The sequence below is a fragment of the Protopterus annectens genome, chromosome 8.part1, assembly GCF_019279795.1.
Source record: "Protopterus annectens isolate FY-2018-M chromosome 8.part1, PAN1.0, whole genome shotgun sequence".
Classification (NCBI taxonomy): Eukaryota; Metazoa; Chordata; order Ceratodontiformes; family Protopteridae; genus Protopterus; species Protopterus annectens.
In genome coordinates, this window is record NC_056742.1 from 442,070,467 (window position 1) to 442,085,590 (window position 15,124).

At 37.7% G+C, this 15,124-nt stretch overlaps 1 protein-coding gene across 1 annotated transcript in view; it reads right to left on the reverse strand.

The window, feature by feature from the left end:
- LOC122810395 (dipeptidase 2-like) overlaps positions 1 to 14,920 on the reverse strand; it is a 501,875-nt gene extending 486,955 nt beyond the window's left edge. The window contains exons 1-2 of the mRNA XM_044081997.1: positions 14,608 to 14,920; positions 10,843 to 11,102 (exon numbers count right to left, since the gene is read on the reverse strand). Coding sequence (XP_043937932.1) covers positions 10,843 to 11,003 — 161 coding nt within the window. The 5' untranslated portion in view covers positions 11,004 to 11,102; positions 14,608 to 14,920. The remainder of the gene's footprint in view (positions 1 to 10,842; positions 11,103 to 14,607) is intronic.
- Between the last annotated feature and the right edge of the window lie 204 nt (positions 14,921 to 15,124).

Genomic DNA, 15,124 nt, shown 5'->3' on the forward strand with positions numbered 1-15,124 from the left:
TTCTAAGTGAGGGTAGTACGCTGCTCAAGGCTAGGGACATACCTGCCTGGGACACATACTTAGAGAGCTTGACCATGTCTCTCTTCATATAGTCCAGCAAGGTACATCTCAGGTCATTCACACCAACCTGAACTATGACAGAGTCATAACAGTACTTGTTGCTGAGAGACCTGAGTGCATGCGTGATTTGGTGAATACTGGCACCGGACAAGCAGCTGACTGTGACTTTCTACTTGTCCAGCCTGGTGAGTCGAACATCTGTGTGTCTCACTACTGAGTCTTCAATAACAAGAAAACATTTTTTTTTGAGTGCTACTCCTTACGGACTTGGTGGGTGAGACACTGGTGTTGCTATGTGTCATGGGTGCTGTGGAGACTGTGTTAGCTGCAGCAGACTTGTGTTTTGGAGGTCTCTGGTGTTTTGGTAAATTTTTCAAGAGAACCTCTGTGTAAGTGGATTTATGTGTTTGATGCATACTACTTGTATGAGTACTGGTATGTATATGAGTAGTGGTACAATGCGAATATGTAGTGGTGGGTGAGTTGACAACCTTCTCTGTGTTACTGTTTTGAGTGAGAAAGAGCATGGATTTTAGATTCTTGGTGAAAATACATCTCTCGCACTCTGTACTAGACTGTGTTATTAGTAGAGGGTTCTCTGTGTAAACAAGGCAATTGCTACACTGCCTCATGAGACCCAAGTCAACAAGGTTGGCAAGATAAACAGGGGTAGTCCAACTGTCCATAATGCTAGGTTGAAAACTGTTGTCACTAGGGTGGCTTTTCAGAAGTGATCACAGAGGAGCTCGGTAAATGGATATTTCTGCCTGAGTTTTAATTTAGAATTTGTTGAATTTAACTGCCCGGCTTTGGCACACAGTTATGTGGCAGTGCTTGGTGTTGCACGATGCACAAATAAGCGGAAACCTGCTCAGATGCAAGGCCTAAATTCCAAAAGCTAAAACTTGAAAAAAAAACTCTAACAAAATTCTAAATTACCAATGAGACTTATTCCAAGCCCTAGACTGGTCTTCCTGTACCAGTCAGGTCCCAATCAACATAATTCTCTCACAAAGGTGCAGTTAGGCCTCTTCTAATCCAAGGTAGCCTGGGAAACGTGCTCAGAACAAACAAACCACTACAAACAGTTCCAGAAGCAGCAGGCCTGGATCTGGACTATGCTACAGCTACTAGCTACCCTAGTTTTAATTTTCTATAATGCTTTGTGGCTCACGTTTCGAGTGTTTTTCAGCTGTTTCAATATTATAATGTTTGCACAACCCTAATGCAACAGTCTTGCCACATTATTATGCCTTTCAGTATACAGTCCTTCTGCAATTAGTATATTACAACCAGCAACAAGTTGTGCAGCTGTTTCCAATTCTGCTTTACAAAACCTGCATTTGTCTGTTTCTCCACATGTTCAGTGTACATAGTCCACTATCTTGGGATGCCAATATTATCCTTTCGTCTTTTGGTTTAAATTCACCTCTCCTTAACCATTCCTGCATTTGATCCTAATTAACATGAGATTATTCCAAGAGTTTTCTATACTTGCAACTATATTTATGCATTTTCCACATTTCTTTCCATCTCATCTGGTCCTTCACCTTATATTCTTTCTTTTGTTTTTGGCACATTCAGTTGCTGCCTGCTTTTTATCTACTTCTGGTTTGATTTCCATTCCTGCTTGATGCCGATATGTTTCTGCTAGACTAATGTTACGGAAAATATTATGTCTCATGATTATTCTTCACAAAATACATATTAACTTGCAGTTTCTTCAAAAATTAAGCAAATAAAATGTTTATAATATGTTTATGTTAAAAACATAATGCAATATAGATGCATGATTAGGCAAAATATAATTTCACATAAGTTGTAGATTTATATTTCAAGTGCTCATAAGTTATAACTGCATTCCCTTCATTAGCAAATTATAGTGTACTGACAGATAACTGAAGGCAAAGTAAGTGCTGAAGGAGTTAAAGGGAAGTCATGATGCTATACTATGTTTAAGAGTCTGGTTTCAGAATGTCAATAGAGTACGCTCTGGCCTTCTCAGACTGGGGATGAATTACTGCAAGAATGTCTGTAAGATAGTGGGTACTGGCACTGAATATAACAAGGACAAAGGATAAGATTCTTAGACCAGGTGGTCTATGTTTTAAAAAGGCATATCGTCAAGTGTTCACGTGAAGCTCTAAGTGAGAACCACGAGGGCATAAAATAATTAAAAATACCTTGACTTGCTAAAAGCTATGTAACATCAGAGTTCTGCATGCATGGAATTGATAAGAAAAGGTATAAAATAATGAGGTTTTCTTTGTTCTGAGATTGATCTGAAAAATTTAAGTAAGCAGTCTCCTAGTGCTTGCACATCCTGAGTTTTTATTTGTGACTCAAGACTAAAAGGAAAAACTCTTTGTTATTTATTTGTGAACTTACTAAGCAGGGAAGTCATCTTAGATTTATTCTCCTCATGTTTCAACACTTTCACTATGTTTGGGTCTTGTGAGGTCAGTAGATATGTATGTAGTCCCATGATTGCAGATCTATACAAATAATCAATTCCGAGGAGGCCCATACTTCCTTGAGAATGGGGAATATAGTCTTGGTATGCACAAATTTGTCTAAATTGTTTGATGAGTATGAAGTATCCTTCCTGTTTTCCTGTCCAACCTATCCAACACCTTTTGAGGCCAGTCAGTTACTCCAAATCTGTTAGTTAGGACAGGAAGAACAAATCCGGTTTACACTTTGGACTTTGTTCCTAGATGTCAACAACACTGTTTTCAGTATTAATTTTGTAGTCTTCTAAAATATTTCTTATTAAGTTTTATTCACATTTTTTCATGTTTTACTGTTGATCCTTCATCAACTCACAAATATTTATACATTCCCTCTTGCTCAAGTTTTTTTATATCCCATTCCTGTCTCAAACTGATGTTTTCTTGGTGCTGCAGCTTTCCTGCTTTAAAGATGACTTTTGCATATTTATCAAGACCAAATGACATTCTTATATCATCTGAAAAAGTTTCGAACACTTGCAGTTGTGCTTTCAGTTCTTCATTTCATATTTTAAATAATCCACAAAAAGAAGACGAGAATTCTTTACACTTTGTTGTTTTCTGGGAGCCAAATTATAGCCATGACCTAATCTGCTAAGGAGACAATTTAATGGGTAAAGGGCAAGACAAAAGAGCAACAGTGACAGAGAGTCACCCTGGAATATCCCCCTTTGGATTTTTATCTCCGGAATAATAATTTGTCCTTTATCAAGGCTTAACTGCAAAGTGGTTTGCCACTGTTTCATGGTCGTTGTAATGTAATCCATCAGTATAGTTTGTACCTTATACATTTTTAAGCATTCTTTTATCCATGAATGTGGAATACTATCAAATGCTTTTTTTTATAATCTACCCATGCCATGCTTAGATTCTTCCCCTTTTTACAGTTCTCCATTATGACTTATTTAACAACAAATGATCCTTTGCTCCATATGACTTTCTTTTGCTACCCTTTTGTTCTATTGCCACGATTGGGATTTCTTCTAAGCGACTATAAATTCTGTCGGACCCCTGCTATATGAGGTAACGTCTGATCTCTGAGACTTTTGACAAAATGTTACAAATTTCACAGTATGACAGCGAAATGCTTGTTATAGTCACAGATAGGTGAACCATGAGGTGTGTGTGTTGAGTGATGGGAGGTAGAGGTTGTCCAAAAAAACATTCACTTGGCTGAAAGTAGAAAAAAATAACAGAAACAGTTTGGCTCATAAGTGTACTATAGATTATCACAATTTTAGAGTCACATACAAAATGGTTGGGGTGGTGCAAGCAGAAATTTAAAGTTGAACAAACTCTGGGTTTTTTTTTGCGCTCTTCCTATAATGACATGAGTTTTATTAAGTTATTCCAATGGCTCCCTGCATGTTATCCTTATTGTTGCCTTTGTGACCTGCGATACAGCTGGAAAATATCTGTGTATTTTAGCCCACTTACCCAGTTTAACCCATATATAAATAAAAATAATCCTTTGGTTGTTTAGCATCCAGAGAAAGTTCAATGGTTTTATATGGTTTTGTAGAAACACATTGACTGTTAACAAGGTATTAGAATTAACTGGGAAAGGAATGCCAGCCATCCACAGCAAGTACAGGAGAAGACTGCGGGCTCATAAAGGAATAAAGGTGTAATAATGAGATCAGAATATATAAAGGAGGGTAGACATTTTTCATGTTCTTCATGGGTCCTCATTCTTCCATTGACCATTAGGTATAGCCTCACTGGCTCATTTGACCAGTACGTCTTGCCATCGAAGGACATTGGGCATGGCAGGTGAGTGCTGCAGATTGTAATAAGTCAGAAGATTTTGCCAGGTTTCATGATTCAAACTGAGCCTGCTTCATAGTAACAAGGTCTGCAGCACCTCCCAAATATGCTAGTATGAGCAGAGCACTTAACTTAAAATTAGTTTTATGTATTACTTATTTAAAGTTTGTTAGCAAAGGAAGAGTACTGATCCACTTAGACCATTTGCAGGCTCAACACAGCAGTAAACAACCAAAGAAATAAACTTTAATTAATAGCAACACAACAGTGGTAATACAAGGGCAAGCATGCAGAGAGGTATAAGTCAGGATAACATGTAACATACATGAACACAATCATAAGCAAACATGATACAAACATTCAGACAATAAAATACGCAAGACAAGTATCTGTACACTGTCACAGTATCATATAGTACAATGCTTCTTTGAGGAAAATTATATACAAAGAACAAAGCATGTACAGTATGTACATTTGTGAGACATGGGATGTGAAGGAGAGTAAGGTATGGACCTAATTAGGGAAGGAAGCAGAAGGAGGCAGACAGAGAAGAGAGAAAAAAAAGTATAGGGGCAAGGGGAAAGTGTACAACTACCCACTGCCCAAGTGAAGGAGATACAAACAGAACTACAGCAGTATGGGGACATGACTACAGGTAAGCCAGGGTACATCCAGGTGATGAAGCACCATGCAGACAGAGGGCCTCAGTTGCACACCACAAAGGCTCCTTACAGTATATGCCTGAGTGAGTTAAGCAGATTCTGAGAGAGGAACTACAGGAGATGTTGGCTCTCTGGGAGATATCCATGAGTCGAACAGTTTATTTTTGTTTTAACCTGTCTTAGGATAAAATATAAGCTAATAAATATGCATATTATTTTAATTTTAATACACCTGATAACTAGTCTGAAATAGTCTTAAGTTCAAGAAATAAGTAAGTGGTGATAGAAGTGGGGTGGTAGACGGGGCACCAACTATGGGGCCCCAACAAAATGGCCCAAAATAGGCCCCACAATTGCTAAGACAGGCCCAGAGTGCACTGACCTATTTCAGGCTCAACCTGGATGAAATACAAAATATTTCATAGACTCTGGCTACACCCCAGCCTGAAAAAGAGATATGTGTAGGGCTTTCACAATTAAGAAATGAATTAAAACATTAAATAGAAGGCTAGTTTGCATACTTGAGGTGTGTTCTCTACCCTGTCATTACAATGAGCAAGAATCAGACTTTACTTGGTGTGCTGAGAAAATGCAAAAGCAGTAATAAGGACAATTTGTTGTCTGGATGAGTTCTCATAGGAGAAAAGGTTAAACATATTGTGATTTAAAAGAGTCAGCATGATTTTATTGACAACATTTTGTCTGGCAACATAAGTAGAACAAACAAGCGAGATGCTTGGTGGGTGCTGTCATAGCCAGTGCCTACAGTATGGCTGATTTCAGCCTAACTGCATAGTTAATTTATTGAGACTTTACTGGGGAAGGTGGGTTGTGAAATCCTACTTTACAGCTATGACTACACTGTAAAATACGTAAGGCCTTTTAACATACTAGGAACCCTTCAAGCATACTTCTCAGCTATCCAGATATTTGCAGAATGTCTGGATTTTTCCCTAATACTGTTGGTCTGTTCCTCATAATTTTTTTCTGGCAAATCACTGAGGATTGAAATCACTAAATAATGATACACATTTGAGTTTCAGACTTCATATCCTTCAGAAAATGCATGCTAACACAGATACTGCCATTCTAGCAATTTTCTAAGTTTATAAGAACAATATATACAATCTGTCCCTATATTTTTGGGCCTTTGCCTCATACCTATTATTTTAGGCTTTATTCATAACAGGCATGCTTGAAGTATGGCTACAGATTTGACCCACTTATCTAGCTGGCTATAACACCTCATTGAACTAAATGAGATTGGGATCTCTTTACATGTTTTTATTTCATCTTACCTGGCAGTTCAGAGATCCTAACACCCCATGATAACCCATAGGTACTTGTCCTATTAGCTTAATCAAGCCTTACAAAGTGTTCCAGTTCAGCAGAAGGAATGCGTACTTCGTGCCCCACCTTCCAGGTGTCATGATACAAATCATTCACTTTCAAGTGTCAACAAGTTCCAAATCTACCCTTTGCAAGACTACGATTTTCTTTTAGTAGCAGGTATCAGAGCATTTATTATTCAGTAGAGTAAAATCTTCTTGATTTTCAGTGTTCAGCAGTATGTCATTAGTAAAGCTTCCTACAGTGCAGTACATAGTTGTTTAGCTTCATATCTAAAGCAAGACATACAACTGGGAGGTTTTTTTACACATTAGCAAAAGACTCATTTAAAAAAAGTGCTTTAAATGTAAAGTAACACATCCCAAGTCATATATACATTTTCTGACTGCCTAAGATATCTCTTTCAGTTTGTCAAAAAGGAGCACATACGCACACACACACACACACACACACACACACACACACACATACACACACAGACCTTGTCCATCCTATCAAGTTCATAGGTTCATAGGTTCATAGGTTCATACTAGGCTATCTGCCCAAGGGCATTTATAAGCCTAGCCCATAGTTATGTGGCTTTCGCCACCCCTTTAGTTTGAATAAAAACTATGCCTATCATTTTTTGCTGTGCCTCTGTCAAGCAGTGACACTGAAGTAATCCCTGGGGTATATCTGCAATCTCCCATCCATTGGTCAAGATTCCTCTTGAACAAGGCCAGAAGGTGCTCTGCCTCACATGTACGGGATTTTGTTCCACAGCATAGAGTCTCTGGGTGATGAATCTGTCCCTCCTGCACGTTCTTTTTATTACACTGTCAAGGCTTAAGTCTACCACCCTTGTGCTTCTGAGGGATCTAGATTTTTGAGGTGAAGCATATTCATCAAATCTGGGTTTGACATGGCCTTATATGTCAGGCACAGGTCACCTCTGAGCAAGCGGTATGAGACTGAATAGAGCTGGAGTTCTTTCAGTCGGGCAGCATAAGACATATTTTTGAGACCCTTTATCCTTTTGGTGAGGAACTTTTGGGGCCTTTCAAGCTGCAGCAGGTGTCTGGTCAGATACATTCCGAACAGGGCATTGTACTCAATCATAGGTCTAACGAGTGATGAGTACAGGGGGACGATGACCTCCCTTGATCTAGATGTGAAGTTGCAGATCACTTACAAAGAACTCCATATCCTGGCATGAGAGTCATAAGATGTACAGAGAAGCAGATAACAGAGGAGGTTATCCTGTCCCTTCTAGTTTTCCATTTCTTCTTCCTGAACCCTAAACTATAATCTGTAACTTCTCTACAGATCTCCTACATTTCTCTTTGAAAGTGGTCCCTTAATTACGTCATGCACCTTGCTTTACTTATTGATCTAAATGGCCATCATCTTTGCTACAATCTAATACTTCTGATTACTGACTGATTCATATTCCCTATAAATTCTCATGGATTCTCAATTCTTGTTCACCTTTTTACCTCGTCTTCTACCTTATTTATTCTTTTATGTTTCTGCTTAGCTCTCCACCTTTTTCATATCCGTAAACACAGAGTATTATTTCCCGATACAACAGCTCATAAGAAATTCATATGAAGTACCTACATAACATAATTAACTCTCCAGCTGGGCTTTTCATTTCAGTTCTTACAAACCATCGCCACCCAGTAATATATACTATGTGCAGGGGGGGTCTTCCTTTCCAGACAGGATAAGACTTTTAGTGTCTTATCATCAAGCTAGTTGTGTAAGCTGATGAGACTTGGGAGGACCATGGTCGTATTGGCTAAATTTGTTTTCTCTTATATCTTACGCCTTTCTCCTTCTGGCAACTGTCCAGCACACCACAATAGTTGCTACGCCATTCTCTTGCTACGTGAGCTTGTATCCACATGGCTAAAACACTATGATCCCCTTTTGATAGTGTAGTGCTTCTTCTTGTTTCATTTTTCGCCTCATTATTTTACTCTTGTCTGCTACATGCTTTCATTAAACAGATGTAAACTGAGGGATATTAATGTCCACCACCCCCCCCCCATCAGTATGGGGTGAGCCACTGTCAGCTGAATGGTGTAATCCTTCCACAGGTGAAACACATCCAGTGTGAAGGTCAATTAGTGGAAAGCACACTGGTCACAGTCAGGGCTTTGTCCTTCTGTGACACAGACTAGCTAGTGCCCTACTATTGGATTTGAATGCAACAACAGCTCCATGGTTTACCTTCATCTTCAGAGTACTTTTATCTGCTGGGAATAATAAATGCACTGTGTAGGAAATAGCAGTATCACCCAACTATAGAAAAAACAAAGGAAGTATTGCAGCAGTTCACCACCAAAATACTAGAGCATAGAGATGATACGTACATTTTATTAAACCTTTTTATTTGCCCATCAAAGAATTTACTGCAGAGGCAGATCAGGTTTCTTGATGATATTGGTGATATTGATGGTATTGATATTGATGATATTGATGGTATGGATGGTATTGATGGTATTGATATTGATGGTATTGATATTGATATTGATGGTACTGATATTGATATTGATGGTATTGATGGTATTGATATTGATGGTATTGATGGTATTGATATTGATGATATTGATGGTACTGATATTGATATTGATATTGATTGTATTGGTACTGATGGTATTGATTATGATGGTATTTGTACTGATGGTATTGATGAAATTGAGGGTATTATATTGATGGTATTGATATTGATATTCATGGTATTGATATTGATGGTATTGATGGTATTGATGATATTGATGGTATTGATGGTATTGATGGAATTGATGGAATTGATATTGATACTGATGATATTGATGGTATTGATGGTATTGATATTGATGGTATTGATGGAATTGATGGTATTGATATTGATATTAATGGTATTGATGGTATTAATATTGATGGTACTGATGGAATTGATGGTATTGGTATTGATATTAATGGTATTGATGGTATTTATATTGATGATATTGATGGTATTAATATTGATATTGATATTGATTGTATTCATATTGATGATATTGATTGTATTCATATTGATGGTATTGATGGTACTGATGGTATTAATGGTATTGAAGGTATTGATATTGATGGTATTGATGGTATTGATGATATTGTTAGTATTGATATTGTTATTGATGATATTGATACTGATGTATTGATATTGATGATATTGATGGTATTGATGGTATTGATATTGATGATACTGATGGTATTAATATTGATACTGATGGTATTGATGGTATTGATATTGATGGTGTTGATGGAATTGATGGTATTGATATTGATACTGATATTAATGATATTGATGATATTGATGGTATTGATATCTATGATATTGATGGCATTGCACCTCTCTCAAAAATAACTACAACAACAGACTTACATGTACAGTTAGGCTGCAAAATGACTTCATTCACCTTAACACCTCGGCAACTGTCTTCTAGGGATGTTTAACCACTCAGTTACAAAACTTCCTCTTAAACTAAAAAAAAACACAAACCATTTTTCCAACTAAGTCAAGCAAAGCCAATTAATGAATGTATTCAAGACCTTAGAATTTAGCGTATTGTATTTCAATAGTTAATTTTAACTATAATTGTTTCATCTTGAGATGTTTATATCCCCCCTCTTATAAAATTCACATTGGCCGAAAGAAAACACTAAAACAAAAACTACTCAATCTACTATTATGAAACGTGTACATGTACAGCAATCATATTTTCAAATCTTGTTACATGTATCAGAAAAATGTTCCCATATTCTCACCTTTACTTTTTTCTTGGTTTTGGTCAATGTACCATTTTGCTTGAATAAAGTCACAACAAATACCATAAACAACAGACTTGACAATTACAATAATTCCTAATTCTTGACACTTTACCATTTGTATTCACTTCAGTGCATATTTTCACATACTTACATACACTGAGTTATGCACATTCAAGCATACCATTTTTTATATAATTCAGGGAAGGAGGAATTTTGTACAACAACATTTCTCCTACGTTTAATGCCCTGGATTAAGTAAATATAGGGACTGTAGGTAAAACCTTTTGCAGATTTTCACCTTCCATAACATGGTTTATTAAAGTCATTTTGTTTCCTAACTGCGTTTGTAAGTGTAGTTTGGGATAATATTAACCCATTATCCACAGATGGTAAGTTGTTTATAACGACACTTTAGCAATATATTAGCTGTAAATGAGGCGGTCACAAATTCCAAACATATTCCAAAAGCTTGAGGTGGTTCTAGTGTGAAATTTCTGCTGGGCCAGTGAAGGTTACTGAGTGACTTCTGAGTTATAGTACATCTGTGAAAACATACACAATTAAGCATAAAAAATACACCAAAGTAAATAGTCTGATATCCTGACATCCAGATGGAAATCTAGTACATGGTTTGTATATTAATCAGAAAATGACATTATATCCTTTTTTATTCATGATAACACAGTGTCTTTGTTTTTAATAAAACATATACATACCCATCTATCAAAGGGACCCTCTTCATAAGATCCAGAACTCTTTGCTCTGTACTATTTCTTTGCAGAGTTTCAGTTTCAATGAACAAAAAAGGCAAAGTAAACAACCAGATGGTTTGCTTGTAAGAGTGGCATCCTGAGGAAATGATTGACCGGAGTGCCATGTTGTAAGTAAATTAAAAATCAGTGTCCATGAACATTCATACAGAGTCTTCCAGACTGCCAGTTTGCAACTCTGTCTTACTACGTTTTTGCTGTACCTGCTAAAAAGATAAAAAAATAATTTCAGAATACAACCTAATAATAATAATAATAATAATAATAATAATAATAATAATAAATAATAATAATAATGCCTAATACAATTTTCCTGTACAAGACCTATGTGCTGTTTAAATTGATGTTATGCTGGCCACAATGACATCAATTGCAATTGCAAAATAATGTCCTGCTACATCAGTGACTATATTGTGTCTCCTTTTTTTGTCATTCAGAAGCACCTGGACAATGTATAACTCTAAAAAAAAAAAACAGAACCGCTTGTTCACCTTTCACATTACAAGAAATTATTAATAGTTTTATGCCAAAGCATTGTGATCCACCATCTTGGGATTCAATTTCACATCTTATGGAAGTAAAGTATAATCTGCTACCAGTTTTTATATTCTGTCCTACTTCCCATTCTAACAGGTGTCTCCCTGAGGTCTGTTCTGGGCTCATGTTTCTCTCCATGACCACAAATGCACTAGCTATTACTCAGATATGCATATGATACACAAATGAACAAGCAGATTTGTATCTATGAAATTAGTTGTTTAAATTTATTTGTAGGTTAGTCAGAACAAATGGTTCCTCATTAAGGTAAGGGAGGAAGCTGTAGCATTTGTAAGGTCAATTTTTCTTCTCGGAAAGCAATAGTTCTGTTTCACTAGCCAAGCCAATGTTCATGGCATCATTACATGCCTTGTCTGTAGAAAGGGCCAAAACTGAGATTCATGTCATAGGTTCATAGGTTCATACTAGGCTATCTGCCCTAGGGCATTTATAAGCCTAGCCAGAGTGTGTGTGGCTTTCACCACCCCTTAGGATGAGAATACTATACCCATTAGTTTGCTGTGCCTCTGTCCAGCAGTGATACAGAGATGATTCCCGGGGTAAACCTACGATCTCCCATCCACTCGTCAAGATTTCTCTTGAACAGAGTCAGTGAGGGGCTCTGCCTCACATGGACTGGGATTCTGTTCCATAGTGTAGGGAGTCTCTGGGTGATGAATCTGTCCCTCCAGCACGTCCTATTTATATCCGTGTTGAGGTTTAAGTCTCTTGCTCTCGTGGCTCTGGTGGATTTGGATTTTTGAGGTGGAGCATGTCCATTAATTCCGGGTTGGACATGGCCTTGTATGTCAGGCACAGATCACCTCTGAGCAGGCGGTATGCGACTGAATAGAGCTGGAGTTTCTTCAGTCGGGCATTGTATGACATATGTTTGAGCCCCTTTATCCTTTTGGTGAGGAACTTTTGGGGTCTTTCCAACTGCTGCAGGTGTCGGGTAAGGTACATTCGAATGGGGCGTTGTACTCAATCATTGGTCTGATAAGTGAAGAGTACAGGGGTACAATGACCTCTCCTGATCTGGATGTGAATCCCTTCATGATCAGGTGGGTAATGTAGAAGGTCTTCCGAACCACTTTGGCAATGTGAGTGTCAAAAGAGGTTACTGTCAACTTGGGTCCCCAGGTCCCTGATAACTTCTTCCGTGTTTAATGGATTACCACCTATGTGGTAATTAGGGGTTACCTTGTTTTTCCCAAAGGGTATGACTATAAATTTTTGGCATTTAGCTTAAGGCCATGGCTCTGGCACCAGTTATCCATTTCTATGAGACCTTTCTGGAGGATGTCTGTGTCTGATGGAGTGTCAATTATGGTGCCCAGTTTGCAGTCATCTGCAAATTTTGTCAGCCACAATCCCCTTATGTTTGCCTGCACTTCAGAAAAATAAATGCCGAACAAGAGGGGCCCAGGACTGAGCCCTGTGGGACACCGCTCGTGACCGGCTTAGAGTCTGACATGGCACCAGCAACTCTAACCCTGTGTGTTCTGTCCTTGAGCCAGTTTGCAACCATCTTGTGACATATGGGTTTACATCTAAGCTGGTGAGCTTTTCTATGATGGCCGAGTGGGGTATTGTGTCGAACGCTTTTGCTAGGTCAAGGTAGGCTGTGTGAACTGCCTTACCCTCATCAATGGCCTTAGTGACTGTTTCGAAAAAGTCAACCAAGTTCAAGAAGCAGGATCTGCCCTTGACAAAGCCAAATTGGGTAGGATCCAGTGTCTGTAGGTCCCCAATGTCTTTATTTATGAGTTCCATTATGATCCTCTCCATAGCTTTGCAGACAAGGCTCGTCAAGCTTATGGGGCGGTAATGTCAATCCACAGAAGGTGGTTTCAATGAACACAAATAAACTGAAACCAGTTCACTGAAACTTTAGCAAACATTGAAACTTTTTTTTTTTTTTTTTTGCCCCTGCATCACCCCTCACACCCCTGGAATTTATATATACCAACTCCAAGGTCACACAACTGTGGAGAAAAAGGCAATCTCCACTTTTGTTAAACTCTGTTTTGGCAAAGTGGCTTTGGTTTCTTTGTGTTCGCTAAAATTGCTTTCAGTGGACTGACATGCTCCCCAAAATTCACCAAACCAAATGACACATCAAAAAGAATATGGCATAAAAATTCTGCTGCCTAGAAGATGGAAATGGATTTAAAAAAAAGAATTCAATGAAATCGACCATTTTCTCAATCTTGGCTGTTGTAGTCTGACAAAAATCTTGTATTTTTCTTTTATAACACCTGTGAAAACTTATTAAATGGTACAACCTCATCCTAGCTAATCCATATCGGCAGGCACATATTTTTCTAAAACTTTTATTGACATACATATTTTCACCTTACTATACTGTCTTGTGCAGTTATACTAGATAAGTTGCAAAACTTAACTTCAATTCCTTGAACTTGATTTTTCTTACATAATCAGCAGAAGCCAGTTAAAAAAAATCCTAAAATATGAATTCAAGCAGTAACTCGCTTGTTCTTTCACTTGCATACCAGCCACTGACTCAAGCAAAGTAAACGTTTGTACTGAACATTTAAATGTTAGCTTGCTGCTAGCATACTGAAGTGAGTTGTACAGCATGCAGTATTATTATAACAGAGAGGTGTATATATTATGTATGTAACTGGGGAATTCACCATTAAAGTACGGAGCGTGTAATAGTTCTGTCGACAGCCTGGATTCAGCACATCACTGTTAGTAGTCATGTGTTCTATACTTCAGTAGTAAAATGAAACTGTTTATGCTGCTAAATTAATCAAACATTCTGCCAAATCTCTAGATATTCAAAGTACCACACAAAAGTGCTTAAATCTGTAACACTTCATCAGTCAGGCTGCTATTAACAAAATGGAGTAACTGTGTGGATTAAAATTCATTGTTAGTGACATCAAATCACTCAAGAAAGATCTCCTCACCACCACAGAAAATGTTTGCACTCAGCAGTAAAGTGTAAACAGCAGCAATATCCCCCAGAACCCTTTGTATGAAAAGCTATTCATCTCTGCTGATATGCAAATGCAAATAGTATTTGTATGTTGGTTAAGTGCTGAGATAAAACAAGCAGAGTCTTGCAGTCTCAATGTTACAGAATTTATGTAGCCAGTATTTGGATAATTATTTCATTACAATTTCTCAGCAAAACATTCTTACCTTTTGTTTGATCTCTCTGACACTCGAGCTATTGTTGTTAAAGTTCCTTTATTGCTGGCAGAACACAGAAATGGGTCACCCAAAGGACATTATTCCCCAAATAACATAGTAGTAAAATGTTTTTCTTCTGACTCTTCTGACCACAAGATTCAGACTGAAGCATTTCTAGGAAGCAGACATCATCTTGTTCTAGTTTTCAGACACTTAAAGGGCCAGCAGTGACTGAAGTACTGTTTAACTAATAGAGCAGGACAAAAAACTTCCCCAAATGTAAATGTGCCCAGTGTAAAAACACAGCAGTACTTCCTGCATAACAGACGTAGGCATACTGAGTATAACTCAGAAATGGCCATAACAAGAAAAGCAGGACTCCTGTGTGGAGTTTTGTTGCACCTGGAGTGATGTGGCAGACAGATGACAAAGTAGGAAAGTGAATAAAGGTATATTCACCAGTAGAATGCACAATTAAATTGTGCAATCTTCTTAACATGGTAGTAATTAGATAGTTGTTAAAAGT